Below are 14,878 nucleotides of genomic sequence, written 5' to 3' on the forward strand. Positions count from 1 at the left end.
AGCACAGAACTGACACTGCAGAAACAAAATTTAACTATTATAAAATTTAAAAGTAGTATTTGATGGCAATGAAGCTTGCTGAATTCCAGCAACCCACTTACGGATGTTAAGGCATTCTTCAAGCCAACTATTTGTGCAGATGGAGATGAGGATGCATCGTGCTCCAGCATCTGCTTCATCTTTTCTCTCTCTGAAGATAAGGTGCTGAAAGCTGACCTCAAGGTGAAGTAAACTGGAACCATTTCGTTAAAAGCGACAGTTAAAACCTCATACTAAATGTACACATATCAATTATGTAAAACTTCAATGAAACATCACTTATGGTGACAGAAATAAGAATTTAGGTTGAGAGATCGAGGGTAGGTTACTAAAACCAAGTAATATTAATCAAGGTTATAGGGTGGATTTTTTAGTAGGAAAAATGTTTATGGTGAATGCTACTGTGTTGACTATATTAGCCACAGTCAAAATCACTCTGATCATTTGTGACAGATGGCAACAAAGCTAACTAACCACATTTGCTCTTCACTTGCTTTTGTTCCCCAATTAGCTTGAATCTTCAGATGGTCATAACTTTATTCCACATTCCTTTAATGTGGGGGAGAAGAAGAGAATGCAGGGGGAAAAAATGAAATAGAAAAAAAATTAAATCAAAAAAGTAGCTATAACATATACTGTGCCACAGCTATAGGTTTAGTAGTGTCCCCACAAGCGAGCTGTGGTGTTGAGTTTTATGTTTCTGGGACAAAGAAGCTTCAATTTGTTAGGTGTTTGAGTGACTCAAAGAGTCAGATCCTGAACCTTGTGAACTTTATGCTGCTTCTTCTACTCTTTCCTGAGTAGAAGTACCAGACTGAAACATTCAAATCAGACAACAGACCATGCCATTTTAAGATACCTAGATTTTTAAAGGTGTAGTGTAACAAGGCAACCAGGTGCCACTAATTGCCAGGGAGTGGGCAGGAGCTTGTGTTAAGCCCACCTGTGCCTAATTAGGGTGGGCCCCCACTGCGCATGAGCAGGACCAGGGGGCCAATAAAAGGTGAGGCTTGAAGCACAGGCTCTGCTCAGTCCTGAGCACGCCTGCAGAGGTCAGTTGCTCTTGGAGCACTGTATTACCTTCACTGCACCACTAGCGCTCTTCACCCTCAGGGGGAGGCTTGAGTGGTGCAGCCGGCTAAGCCGCTGTACTGCAAGGCCGAGGCCCCGGGTTCAAGACTCCTCAGAGCCTCACCCTGAGGGCGATGAGCGCTAGTGGTGCAATGAAGGTGATACAGTGCTCCAAAAGCGACTGACCTCTCTGCACACGTGCTCAGGACTGAGCTGAGCCTGTGTCTCAGGCCTCACCTTTTATTGGCCCCCTGGTCCTGCTCATGGGCAGTGGGGGCCCACCCTAATTAGGCACAGGTGGGCTTGACACAAGCTCATGCTCACTACCTGGCAATTAGGGGCACCTGGTTGCCTTGTTACACTACATAAAGGGGAAATGAATTTTTCTTACTTTTAAACTTTTAAGGAATACAAATTTATTCAAGTAATATTTGTTTATGCATCTAACTGGAGAAATAGAGGATTTATGAGGGCCTAATCAAGCCCTGTAATACAGTCATGAGAACTGACAATCTAAAATTTATCCCTTTATAGGGAAACGAAGATACAAAAACCTGAGCGTGAATGTATGGATAGGGCAGAAAACAAGAAATTTCTGATACCTCTGTCTTTCAATCATGCACTCAGAGTTAACCTGAATCATCATCTCTTCATTGAGTATTTGATGTAAACTAATTTACTCTTCTAAGAAAATACTGCAATCCATTACCAAAGCTAATTCTCAGATTTTAATGTATTTGAAGAAAACTTTAGGAGTATCACAGGGCATGGAAAGTGTCAGTATGATCCATTTCATCTTAGCCTTTCACATGTTGATGACATGGCCAGAATCTTCAATAACCTTAAATGGTATTTAATAAGTTGTATACTAACTTAAATTTTCACTGAAGTATGCATGGTACATTTTATTTAATTTTTAAAATTATTGCTAAAACAAAAGTTGTCTTCATTATCCTCTTTTGAAAAGGACGTGGAAAAAAGCAAATTTGGAAAAAAATTCTTCATACTGTTAGTGAAATAATACTGTACAAAATTGTCCACAAGTCAATTATACATAGGTCAATCCAACCCAACATTCCAACATGGAAATTTCAGGTAAGATGACCATGAGTAGGTGCTTTCTTTGCTCCACTTCCTAGCAACTTTTCCAGTTGCATCCCACCCCCACTTTTTTTCTCTTTTTGGAAAACACACATCAGTTCTGACTGTAGCTGGCTTGATAAGGTTTACTACATTTCTTACATAACAGAATCAAGATACATCAGCACTGGAGGGGAAATGCAAGCCTAGAATGCTTATGGATAACACCAGCCATTATCTTGTGCAAAAATGGACAAAGTCAATACTCCTCAAAGTCTTTCAGATATAAATGCTTAAGTGCCTTCCTCATCAGGATCACTCAAACATTTTTATTGTTTCTGATGTGAGGGTAATGGAACAAGGGACTGCTAATGAAAAATTATTTTGAGAAGAAGCATTTTCAGTCAGTGCTGCCCCTCTGGCTGCTTTACATGACTTTACTCTTTTGTATTCACTAAAAATAGGTTACTACCATAGCAACCCTTGCATCACCAACAAATGTTGACTCTGAAATACAGTGAAGCACACAGAATATACAAACATACATGTGCTTATGCACAGTTGCATGCAAACTCAAGAGTTATGAATCTGTTGTGCTTATAGCAAATGATTTTAGGATTTATACCTTTTGTCAAAACAATGCAATCAACATTTTTCGTACAGAAAACAAAAGGATGTCCTTTAATAAATTTTAAAAAATAAAGAGTAATGATAAAGCCACTTCTTTCAAATTATTCAAGATCTCAACATTTGCAATTCCTGAAGAGAACTGAAGGAAGGGAGGATGTTTTCTGTTTTCTAAACATTGCACAGGAAGCATTCTCAGAAGTCACATAATTATTTAAAATCTGATTATATAAAACCACATATGCAGCACAATTTCATTTACCTTTATGTGCAATGTGAAACAAGTCCTCTTGCATTTTAGTAAATTCTGATGATGTTTCAGAGCCATCAGAGTAATTTTTCTCCTCTACAAAATCTATTGTAGATAAGTTGGGATTGGAAGCATGTAGTCTCATAGGGGCAGAAAATACTGAAGGCACCTGTAAGGACAATAGCCATTTATGATGCTTTTCCAATCCGTAAAGAAAATTTTGTTTTACTGCACCCACCTGGATTACATGCTGCAGACAACAAAAAAATGGGAAAACTACTGTTAATTAACAATAGGCTTTGAATCAATGACACTTGCTAAATTAAACTGCAACAGAGTAGGTTTAGACTGGACATTAGAAAAAGAATTTTCACAGAAAGAGTGGTCAGACATTGGAGTAGGCTGCCCAGGGAGGTGGTTGAGTCAGCATCCCTGAATGTGTTCAAAGGTTGTTTAGTTGTTTATCCCCCCAAAGGTGTTGGGGGATATGGTTTAGGGGAGAACTTTTAGAGTAGAGATGATGGTTGGACTTGATGATTGCAAGAGTCTTTTCCAACCTGAAAGATTCTATGATTCTATGAAACTGTTGATACTACTTTGCCCAGGATACCATAATTGGAGATTTGGCAAAAATCCAAGAAACAAGCTCATTGAGAGTTGTAGCACATGGTATACTATTTTTCACTACTAAGCATGTAATCACTTGGCAAGATAGATGCAAATGTGTAGAAAATTATCTGAAGAATTATCAGTACAAAAATCTGTACTGATGAAAAAAAAAAAATCAACACACAGAGCCCTAAATTGGAGGCAGATCAAAAACACGAGTTAAAACCACAGCCAGTCTCCTGAGGGTAACAGTGCAGACTCTATTGCAGATATCAATGGCAACTTACTTGTGTTTTCTCTCTTATATTACCACTTAAAATGAACTAGTACAAAACACTACTTAGAAAGGATTCGTATTTCCTAAACTGGTTACTCCAAGAAGTGATCGATCACCAAGATTTGGAGTAAGATGGGCATTGAGAGGACTGAATTTACCTGTAACATTCCTTTAGCCTCTTTCCCAACAACTCTGGATCGCCACCTCCTGTGTGTTCTCTTCTCCTTCTTTGGGCTTTCAAAAGGTCCAGCCTTTTTAACAACACATAGGATAAAAAATAATACAGATTGCCACAAAACCAGACAAGCTAAGAAGAAATAACCCCAAATCCTAAAAGATCAAGGTGTTTTTTGGATTGAAAATTGAAAACTTTTTTTGTTTTGTTTTTTAAACAAACCTGCATAGCATTTATAGCAGGCGCTGAGTATGTCCTGTGAAGAACATCCATGCTCTGTAGCAGTTGGTTCATTTCCAGTAAATATGTGTGACAGTTGGAGAGCTCTGTTTTGAACAAGAGAATATTTTCAGTTGCCCTGAAGTAACAGACACACTAAAAGTTTTTTCTTTGCAGGTTACTTGTATATTGATTATAGTCAGCTAAGGCACATTGATTGACTGAAAGCACATTATTAGATGACCGAATAGAAAGCTTACATCCTTCTATACTTAAATTCAAATTAAAAATATTGAAACATATCTCTATGGTGTGTCTAATGATCATGACATTTTATTCTAGTTGTCTGCAGGAAAATGAGAAGAATGTGATAAGCACTGCAGTTTGGGACTAGTCAGAGCTTCTCAAGGTGAAGGCAGCAATGCCATAGGCAGCAAGACTGAATTGCACCATCAGAGCTAGAAATGAGGCTCCTCTATGTTAGAGCTGAAGCTTACTGGTAGAACTTCAACAAATCTGTAACACACAGAGACCACCACCACAAAAACGATCTTCATGTTCTTAGGAAAGCATAAAAGCAGAAGGTGACTTTGAAGTGTGAATATTTAGTGCTCCTGGAATTACTAGATTTTTCATGTCTCTATTTTTTTTTTTTTGAAAGTTTAAATTTTACTACTGAAGGTGATGATTATATATAAAAGTGTACTGAAATATGTAAGTTCTGTGAAGAGGTGCCCACAATTTATACCCCAATGTCCAAAATCACTTGGTTTTAAAACCAAGTAGCCAGTTAATCAACAACCCCATTCTTCCCTCCAGTTTCAGAGAAAACTACCTGTAATGACTGCTTAACAGTGTAGTACTCCTAACAAAAGAAAAGCTAAGAGAAATACTAGGCTGCTGTCAACTTCCTCCTCAATTACCTCTCGAGCATTTTTCCATGTCTTCAGAAGACTGTAACCAAGATGAAATCCTGGACTCATTACTTGAAAAGGAATATGACAAATTACCTCCAGCTGACATCGAATTCTGTTTGGTCAAGCTGCTTGCCTGTTACAAAGAACAACAAGTGAATAATTAACAAACAATAATTTATTATTGTATGCACAAATTTTATACTAGAGTCCTCAAGCATGTTGTCAGAATCTCTAGCAGAACTTATGTCCACAAGCAATGGAAACACTAAAGGAACCAAAAAAATCTGCTCTGAACTAAACCCTGAGGAAGGGCAAAGCTCTGCATCAGCTACACCAGGCTGATACACTTAAAGAAATTCAGTCTGAAGAAGACTAAAGTTGGACATTCTGCTCCTTCTCCATGCTCTCCAGAGAACCCCCCCAAAAAATTATATGGAACATGTACATATTTGTTAAACCTATTTTTCAGTGAAGAAAGCAAGATGCAATAAATGTTATTCAAAAATTTTACTCAAGGTTGTATGATTTTAGCATGGGCTTGGCTTGACAAGCATCAGTACACATGATGACACCTCATCTAGGTAAATACTAGGATTTCACAACATCTCAGCAACTACTTTCAAACTTCTCATTTTCAGCAGTGCCAACTATCAGATGCTTGAAGAGATGCTGGCAATTCTGTATAAGAGCTAATTGAGCAGTACAATTAAGTAGATTCCAGTGGGATGTAAATGTCTACCCGTTAGTACTACCAGTTATTTCTGGCCTAGAATGCTGTTTACTTCTCTAACATGACTACAAATAATAGCCACTAAAATGGCTATTAGTTTTAGACCTTGCTGAAACTATCTATGTCAGGAAGTTGCACAAATTACATGCCTTGTTAACATAGTGTTTAAAATAAGTTTTAAAATGTTTTCTCTTAAGTGCCACTGCATGATCACTTCAATGGCTATGAGAAGCTATCTAAAATGTTTTGCTCTTCTCTAAAGCATACACTTTACAAACTTCATTACCTTTTGCTCAGCTTATAAAATTAGTCCTACTTGAGTTTTGATATATCTTTTAATAGCAAACATCATCTGCATTTCAGTTAGTTGCCATTTTCTTAGTTAGTCTTTTAAAATTTATAATATAAGATCCAACTTGAGTGGCAGATTAAAGCAAAATGCATTATCTGTGTGATGTCATCCAGGACTATGTCAGTTTATATCATCAATATGCAATAGTAGTAAGCATCAACATGCATGCTTATTTTAAAATAAATCTATGTACCTGAGCTGTTTTATTCTTACATAAGCCTGTATGAGCTGTACTTATCTATATATGTATATGTGTATATGTACATGTATATATGTATATATATGTATATTAGCTGTACTAATCTATACATCTATATATTAAAAGTACAGTTAAAAGCACAATTAACCGAATTTAAGATAAGCAATGATATTGGCATTTTATGAACAAATTCCACATTTACCTCTTCAGAAATCTCTCTCATATGACCAAGTTTTGCAGAATTAATATACATGAGGGGCAAACACAGGAGGGAAAATGGAAGTAGGCATTACCAAGGAACATACAAGAGAGAGTTTGCATTGCTCCAGTTAGCAGTGTAGTTTGGGGTTAAATCAGCATGGATAAGCTTTTTGGATCCAACTATTCCACATAAACATATGTAGCTACATAAACCTAGCTCACAACAACAACAAGAGAGATGGAAAAACTGATGAAGCATTTCCACAAGCAAATAAAACTCAATGTAAATTTCAATGGATATATTTTTGTTAAAGTAACCTAACTGCTGGATTGATATCAACTAAAACCAAGCTAGGGCTGGTGTAATTTGGCAAATTTCCATTTAGCTTCATCAGAGCTAAGGTGATTAACTGCAGCTTAAGAACTATCCCCTTCTATTTTTCCCATGAAAATAAGTAGGGCTTCTTTGCAGTCCAAATCTGGATTAATAACTTAGAAGTGAATTATAGCTTTTCATGCCAGAGAAGAAATTGTTAGTTTTGGTTAGTTTCCTGACAGTGAGAACAGATTTTAGCTATGCTTTTGAAAGGGATTTTTTTAATTATTTTTTTTTTCCTGAGAACACTGGCATAGAGATATCATGGGATTTACAATGTTCCACTTGCCCTCAATATTTTTCTCCCCCTCTATCCCTGCTGACTTCTGGGAGAAAGAAGTAAGTGGCTGAAAAAGGTTCATCATTTCCTTGCAGACCCAGCCTCAGAGGATCAGGGTGTCAGAGCCACAGAGCTGCTGGCAATGCACAAAGTATGGGGACATCAGCTTCACAAAACAGCCCCATTACTGCAGGGTGAGCTACTGCTCACTCAGATCCCCTCTCTCTCAGACACTAAAGATGTTCAGGGACATGTATGAGCTTGGTAAACTCATACTCAGTTGCTCTACCAAAGTAATAAGCTGCAGGCACTGGAGAACAAGCCCACTAAGATCACACAGCAATATAGCCAGGGGAAAGAAAACTTCAGATAGGAGGGTAACAAAGAGGCAATTGCTGCTTAGGAGACACCTCTGGAGCTGACAGAAACAGCCATTTCTGTTATAGTAAGTAACACAGTATTGCTTAAAATCCCCAGTATTTTCAAAAGAGATGACTGGTTGTATACTGGACCAGGGGAGCTTCTTTGGGGGAACATCAGCCATCCAGTGTGCAGACTGCTGAAGGCACAGAGGTTTTGCTCAGGCCCAGACACAATCACTCTTCCATGCAAGTGCATGAAAAAGGTCATTTATGGTGTGTAAGCACTTGTCAGGTCACTTGTAAAATTAACACCAACTTTAAGTAAAGAAAAGTACACTGTCAACTGGACCCATCCAGACCCTGTACCCACCTACGATTACAGTCCTTGGATTACTCTGAGTAATTCTTCTACCTCTTGGATAATTACTATATACTTCTCAGGTACACACAGTTAGATTCATTATTGTAAAAGAGAAGAGGTTTTATTAGCTAAAGGATAAATGAAAAAATGCTAAAGGAAAAAAAAACAACAAAACAAAAGAACATCTGAGTGCTCTTATATGATCCAGACTGGCTTTCACCAGCAAATATCACACAAATACTGATAGGTGTCTCAAATATTATGAGGATACATACTCAATATCCAGTTTACAAAGTCATCGTGAAAGTATAATTTACTGCATTAAAACAATGAGACACTATTATAAAATTTAACAGCATCACAGATCAAACTGCTTGGGAGCAAATGATATAATTTTCCTCTTGACATTTTATATGATAACTGAAAACCCACCACAAACATCCATTACAGTCTTTACTTGATAAACACAATTCAGGTTAATTTCATCCCTGATGAAATCTCATTATTTATAAATCAAATCTATTACCTTTCTACCCGGAGTAGAATCACAGAAACCAGAGACAGAGTCCGCAGTAGTAGACACAGGGAAGAAAAGATTATTGACATCGTGAGGAAACATGGAGATTTCGTTCTGACGGTACATCCTGTGATGACGAAGTTTGGCTACCCATTCATCAAACAGCTCCTGAGATTTCACCTACACAAAATTTCAGGGTTTATAACATGCATATTCAAAATCACTAACAAAGAAATTAAACTATTTTGTGCTCATTAGGCAGCTAGGCTGGCTGACCTTCATTAGCAAAATACCAGGAATTTTTTTCTAACAGAGCTCTTACTGAAATGCATATTCTATGAGCTTAAGAATGACAGAAAATTAATCACAGGATAAAGCTGAGAAAAAGAGAAACTTCAGTTAGTATAGTCACGACTACCAGTAGAGAACACAAATACTTAGTAACTTCTAGATGGAAGTTGGAAGAACCAAACTTAATTTGTCTTTTCTTAATTGCCATTTTTAAGGTTTAGCCAAGGTTTAACTAATCACAAACAGAAATGTGCTGGCTGAAAAAAGCTCTGCTTAACATGAGATCTTTGAAGTTCCTATTTAGGACAGAGTTAGGATAGTTCAGTAAGGTCTCTCAAATTGTAAGCTGTAAACTAGTCTGCCAACACTAAAAAGGAAATTATAAATGCAACAAGCAGACCTCCTAAGATTAAAAAAAAAATAAATAAGGTCTTCACCATGCACAGTTAATGTTGCTATATTGGGAGCAAGGTTATAACAATCTATATACCTTCAGATGGTATATCTGCTCTTCTGTATCCAAATCTATACATTTTGTTGATTTCTTTACGGACATGACAGAAAGTCCAACATCAATACAGCCATGAAGCTTCCCTCTCTCTATCTGCAAAAAAATTAAAAAGTACACAATCACTCTAGAATAAAGCAAAAGGATAGATATTATCTGCTGAAACCACAATTTTACCCCCTTCCACCTACTGTTTACAACTACTCAAACCCTGTTTCCCATTGCCAACAATATAGAATTACTGTTATTTTGGATAAAATAGTGTTGTCACTTTATAATAACCTTAAAAGGTTTCAGATTACTTACATCAGCTTGGCATTTAGAGTACTTCAAAATCCCTCTGTCTAAAAAGAAGTATCTCTGTAATCAGAAATGCAGAGAATTAAAACAACCAACCAAACAAAACACACACACCCCCAAATAAACAAAACCCTAAAAACAACACCTACCACAATCACTCCCCGTATTTCTTTGGAGAACACTCTCTCTGCTCTTAAATAACCTTCTGCCACAAAACCACACCAAGCAGGTCCCACCCACATGGCATCAGGCTTTTGGATACTCATTCTTTTCCTACCTTGTGCCAGCCCTTCAAAGGCCATTTCCTCTTTTTCAGCAAGCAGCCCTCCTGCTTCTGTGGCTCCTGGGTACAGTTCATTGCTCCCCGGAGTCCTTCTACAATTTCCCAGCTGTCCTGCTTAAACAAAAAAATCCAAATCCAGATCTTATTTCTTCCAAAGAACAGAACTGTTAAGAAAGATTCAAGAGGATGAATATTCCAGGTAAAAATAAAGCAACCCAGAGCCTTCTGCCATCACAGGTAGAAACATCTCATACTAAAAAGATATGTTTTGTACTTTATGAAGCAGAAGTAAAAGACATTGAAAATTAGGATCTTGTCTGTAAAACTCTTTTGCCCATATTGAGTAAACTCAAGTGTTTGGTGTAAAGTAAAAATAATAAATAAAATAAAATAAAATAAAATAGCCAGGGACGTAATTCAAGTACTATGGGGAATATGACAGAGTACATGAAAAATAAAAAACATCTTTCACAAGATACACGTCTAATTAAAAGAGGATTTCCCTTTTATCACTGTCAGGAACTCTTAAATGAAAGACCCTGCAGCAACATAACAGATGAGACTAAATTTCATAGTATTTTTGCAGTTCTTATTTATTGAACGACTGCTAATGACAAAGTAACATGAGTTTCAGCATTTCTGATTAGAGATCTCATGAATGAATCATCAATATTATGAACAACTGGACAAAAAAGGACCAGTGTGAAACACTTTGGGGAAAACAGAACTGTACCAGGTAGGCAAGTACCTGCAGTCCATCCTGCAAGATATATAGGGTAGTAGTCTCACAAAAAATCCTGCCTGACTCAAGAAAACTTTAAAACAAAACCAAAACAGAAATCAGTAAGCATGCTAGCTGTGCTCTGTTTGATTTCTGTGGCAAGGTCTTGGTAGCAGAGGAGCTACAAGGTTGGCTTCTGTGAGAAACTGCTGTAAGCTTCTCCCATTTCTGATTGACCAAATTCCAAGATGGACTCACTGCTGATGAAGGCCACCAGCACTGGTGGTGTATCCATCATCAGGGAGGGGACAAAAATAAAGCACAAAAAAGTGTAACTGCAGCTGGAGTGAAGAGTGAGAATATGAGAGGAACAGCTCTGCAGACACGCAGGTCAGTGACGAATGGGGGGAAAGAGGTGCTCCAGGAGCCACAGCAGGGATTCCTCTGCAGCTCATGGTGAAGACCTTGGTAAGATAGATTGTCCACCTGCAGCCCATGGAGGACCCCAAGCCAGAGCAGGTTGATGCAACTGAAGGAGGCCAGGACCCCATAGGAAGCCCATGGTTCATGGCAGGACCTGTAGACCTGTGGAGAAAGGAGCCCATGCTGGAGCAGTTTTTCTGCCAAGACTTATGACCCCATGGGGGAGCTAGGCTAGAGCAATCTGTTCCTGAAGGACTGTACCTTGTGGAAAGTACCCACTGCAGCCTTTTGTGAGGAATGTCTCCTGTAGGAGGGACCCCACGCTGGAGCAGGGAAGAGTGTGAGGAGGAAGGAGCAGCAGAGACAACATATGATGAACTGACTGCAACCCTATTCCCTGTCCCCTTGTGCCACTGTGGGGAAAGAAGGTAGAGAAATCAGGAGTAAAGTTGAGCCAGAAAAAGAAGGGTGGGGTGGGGGAAAGGTACTTTTAAGATTTCTTTTTATTTCTCACAATCCTACTCTAATTTGATTGGTAATAAATGAAATTAATTTTCCCCCAAGTCCAGTCTGTTTTGCCCACAATGATAACAGGCGAGTGAACTCTCCTTGTCCTTATCTGGACCCATGGGCCCTTAATATTACTTTCTCTCCCCTGTCCAGCTGAGGAAGGGACCGATAGAAGGGCTTTGGCAGGCACCTGGCATCCAGCCAGAGTTAACCCACCACATGTGCTCATTTATCCACCTCCAGAATCCTTAAAATTCACCCCTGGAAATCTAGAAAAAAAGCTCCATCAGTTAACATGCTCATTAATGGAATAACAAGGCATAATGGCAAACTGGCTTTGAAAAGATGATCAATAAACAACTTAAAGAATGTGATCTATTTCACTGTGTTACTGGCAGCACTCCACTGTTTTGTTATTATTTTCCTTGAACCACATTTCATAGAATAAATGGGAAAGCTTGCACAGCCCAGCAAAATTCAAAATGAATGCCAGCATTGCACAACAGGCTGAGAGCAGTAGAAATGTGAGGCTGAGCAGCTCCTGATTCAACACCCTACAAACCACCCAGTGAAGCTCTGCTACCTGAAGGTAAGTCAAAACTGCAATTGCCTTAAGTGAAATTATTTTCATGGCATATATTTGATGCCACTACAGGTCTGGATTATAACCTGGTTAGTTCTGCAACAGGTATCTTCTTTACTCCCTCCAGTTTGAGAGATGGTTTTTCAGCTAGTTATATACCAGTATCTCTAACCATCATGAAATCATATTTTTCCTACTGAAAACCAGAAGCTCCAGTCTGTATTTTTAATTTTTTTTAAATTATTCTTACTACTTTGGGACTCAAAATTCACAATAATCACAAACCTTTTCCTGCTTCAGGGTAAAGTGCTAAGATAAAAGACCACAGAACAGAGAAGTTACTCATGGATACCATGAGTTAGTGGGCTGAAGGGACAGCAGAAGGTCTTCTGGGCTGTCTCAGGCAGAGCAGCCTAACGCCAGCTGCAGCAGCTCACTCTTTGCTGCTACGGATGAAGAGCACTGGTCCTTCACAGGGTGAAGTTGGCAGACGATGAAGCAAAGAGCCAGACTGTGCTGCAGTTTGACATACACTCAAGTACAAATACAGCTCTAAGCCTCCCCTTTTGCCTCCCCTCCCCAGCTGTTTTGTTTTTTGGTTTTTTTGACAGAACCTTCCAGTCTACAACCTTGAAAGTCAAAAGGAAATGATGCTTCGCACCTCTTTTGCCATAGGTATATTACCACACCAAATACTTTCTGTAGTTGTCTTGGATTTCTCTCTCCTAGTTAAGATTATTTATTAACCATTATATAATAAAAAATGATTCTGACTGTTCTGATGACAGTGCAGCCTCATTAGATATCAAATACAGTGTAATTCTACAATTTACATTAACAAAAAACATCTGAGCTTACTGCTTCTTGAATGCCCATATGTGGATAAAGTTTCATTTCCTCAGAAAATATGATCTACTAAATAAGATCAATATATATTGATCAATAAGTCAACATAAAAATTAATCTTGACACTTGCCAATTTCTAATTGCAGAGCTGGGAAAAGCTAAACAGTTAAACAAGGGAGAGACCTGATGGAACTAGTGAAAGATAATTCTAATTAAAAACTACCAGGAGCACCTGAAAGAGTAAGAAAAACGCTGTGTTTACATTTCTGTTTGTTTTCTCTTGGAATTAGCCAGAAGAACTTAAAAGCTGTTGTGCCTGATTACTAAACCAGATAATTCCCTTGTCTTAGCCAAAATACATTAAACTGCAGTACTCAACTTTTCCACTAAGAATTAACCTGACAGCAGTCAAGACTAGTGAACAGCAGATAACTTTCAGTATTCCAGTGTTACACTTACTTGAACTTTAGATAAAGTTTTCACAGACTTTGGTCAAGCTTAAACATGATATATGATTGATAGAGTGGTCTGCTTGCAGGAGACAAACAGGAAATTGATAACAATCCAGACAAACAAGATTTCAGATTAACTTTTCCACAAGCTTAGAAAGCAAGGGACTCCTGAAGTGAAACTGACCCATGCTACACTGGGCTACACAAGATGAAGAGAAGGAAGCAGCTCAGAAATTGCTCATCCAGTTGCACCCATCTAGAATATACATAGTGTCAAATAATTCTGAATTATTTTTTTAAGTACAGAGCACATCCTTACCTGTATTACAACTCAAATTTTGTCTGCACCTCTCCCAGGAACAGTGGAACTGTCCCAGGAACTGTCTCACCCAGCCCAGGAACAAGGTGTCTCCCACATCCCAAAGTCCTATTTCTCACAGGCCAAGAAAGTGCTTCCACAATTAAAAAATGTAAAAATGGGAGGAAAGTCTGAAGTGGAAGCATTTCTTCCATCGAGTAGGCCCAATGGCCTGCCAAACTGTGGGTAAAGGTAACACTTCAGTTGCAAGCTTTACATATAGGTAGCTTTAGTTGAATTAGAAATGGATCCTTCTAAAAGCACGAGACTAATTAACCAAGTTAACCAAGGAAAGGCAAGGAATAGTTCAGAGAATTAACAGCTTGGGGAACTGTTGGATATGTACATGGTACAGCACTGCAGTGACAGCACCTAATCCTCTCGCACATATATCTGTCCAGAAGAGTCCACATTTTCCCACTTGAATCCCCAAATTCCCACATTTTTCAGAACACTGATCCTGTGACTCATTTTGGATCCTTTTGCTCTTGGCCCAGGCCCTAAAGGATCAGTATTTTGTTTTGCAAGGGATCTGACACATCATTTAATGAGGAGGAAGTGTCAGTAGGCTGTTGCTGGGAGCAGCTGCAGAAGAGAAAGAAAACTGCTTACTCTCTAAAATGAAGCCAAATAGATCAGACTGGTCAGTTATCATCTGTTCTCATCTGTCTGAAACAGGAGAAGAACAAAATGGAGATTTAGGATTTCCTGAGAGCAGTGGAAGCATTCACATTATGCTCAGTTTTGCAGATTCCTATCCCACAATAGAGAGAATGCAGAGAGATAATACAAAACATGGCACTAAGTTAAAAAATAAATAAATTAAAACCCCCCAAAAACCCCAAACTCCCAGATGAACTGCATTAACAATTCTAGCATAGTCTGATGCCCAGATTAGTAGTGTCTTAAGGTTCTGATACTACAAAATATTTTGTACCATTATGGGCCAGTATCTGCACAA

General features: G+C 38.4%; 1 protein-coding gene across 1 annotated transcript in view; it reads right to left on the reverse strand.

The window, feature by feature from the left end:
- The window catches only part of OSBPL3 (oxysterol binding protein like 3), a 78,891-nt gene that overhangs the window by 22,164 nt on the left and 41,849 nt on the right, over nucleotides 1-14,878 (reverse strand). Inside the window, exons 4-12 of the mRNA XM_030445112.1 lie at nucleotides 10,019-10,135; nucleotides 9,748-9,801; nucleotides 9,424-9,537; nucleotides 8,652-8,822; nucleotides 5,271-5,397; nucleotides 4,351-4,454; nucleotides 4,112-4,204; nucleotides 3,080-3,236; nucleotides 102-232 (exon numbers count right to left, since the gene is read on the reverse strand). Coding sequence (XP_030300972.1) covers nucleotides 102-232; nucleotides 3,080-3,236; nucleotides 4,112-4,204; nucleotides 4,351-4,454; nucleotides 5,271-5,397; nucleotides 8,652-8,822; nucleotides 9,424-9,537; nucleotides 9,748-9,801; nucleotides 10,019-10,135 — 1,068 coding nt within the window. The remainder of the gene's footprint in view (nucleotides 1-101; nucleotides 233-3,079; nucleotides 3,237-4,111; nucleotides 4,205-4,350; nucleotides 4,455-5,270; nucleotides 5,398-8,651; nucleotides 8,823-9,423; nucleotides 9,538-9,747; nucleotides 9,802-10,018; nucleotides 10,136-14,878) is intronic.

Source organism: Calypte anna, chromosome 2, assembly GCF_003957555.1.
Source record: "Calypte anna isolate BGI_N300 chromosome 2, bCalAnn1_v1.p, whole genome shotgun sequence".
Taxonomy (NCBI): Eukaryota; Metazoa; Chordata; class Aves; order Apodiformes; family Trochilidae; genus Calypte; species Calypte anna.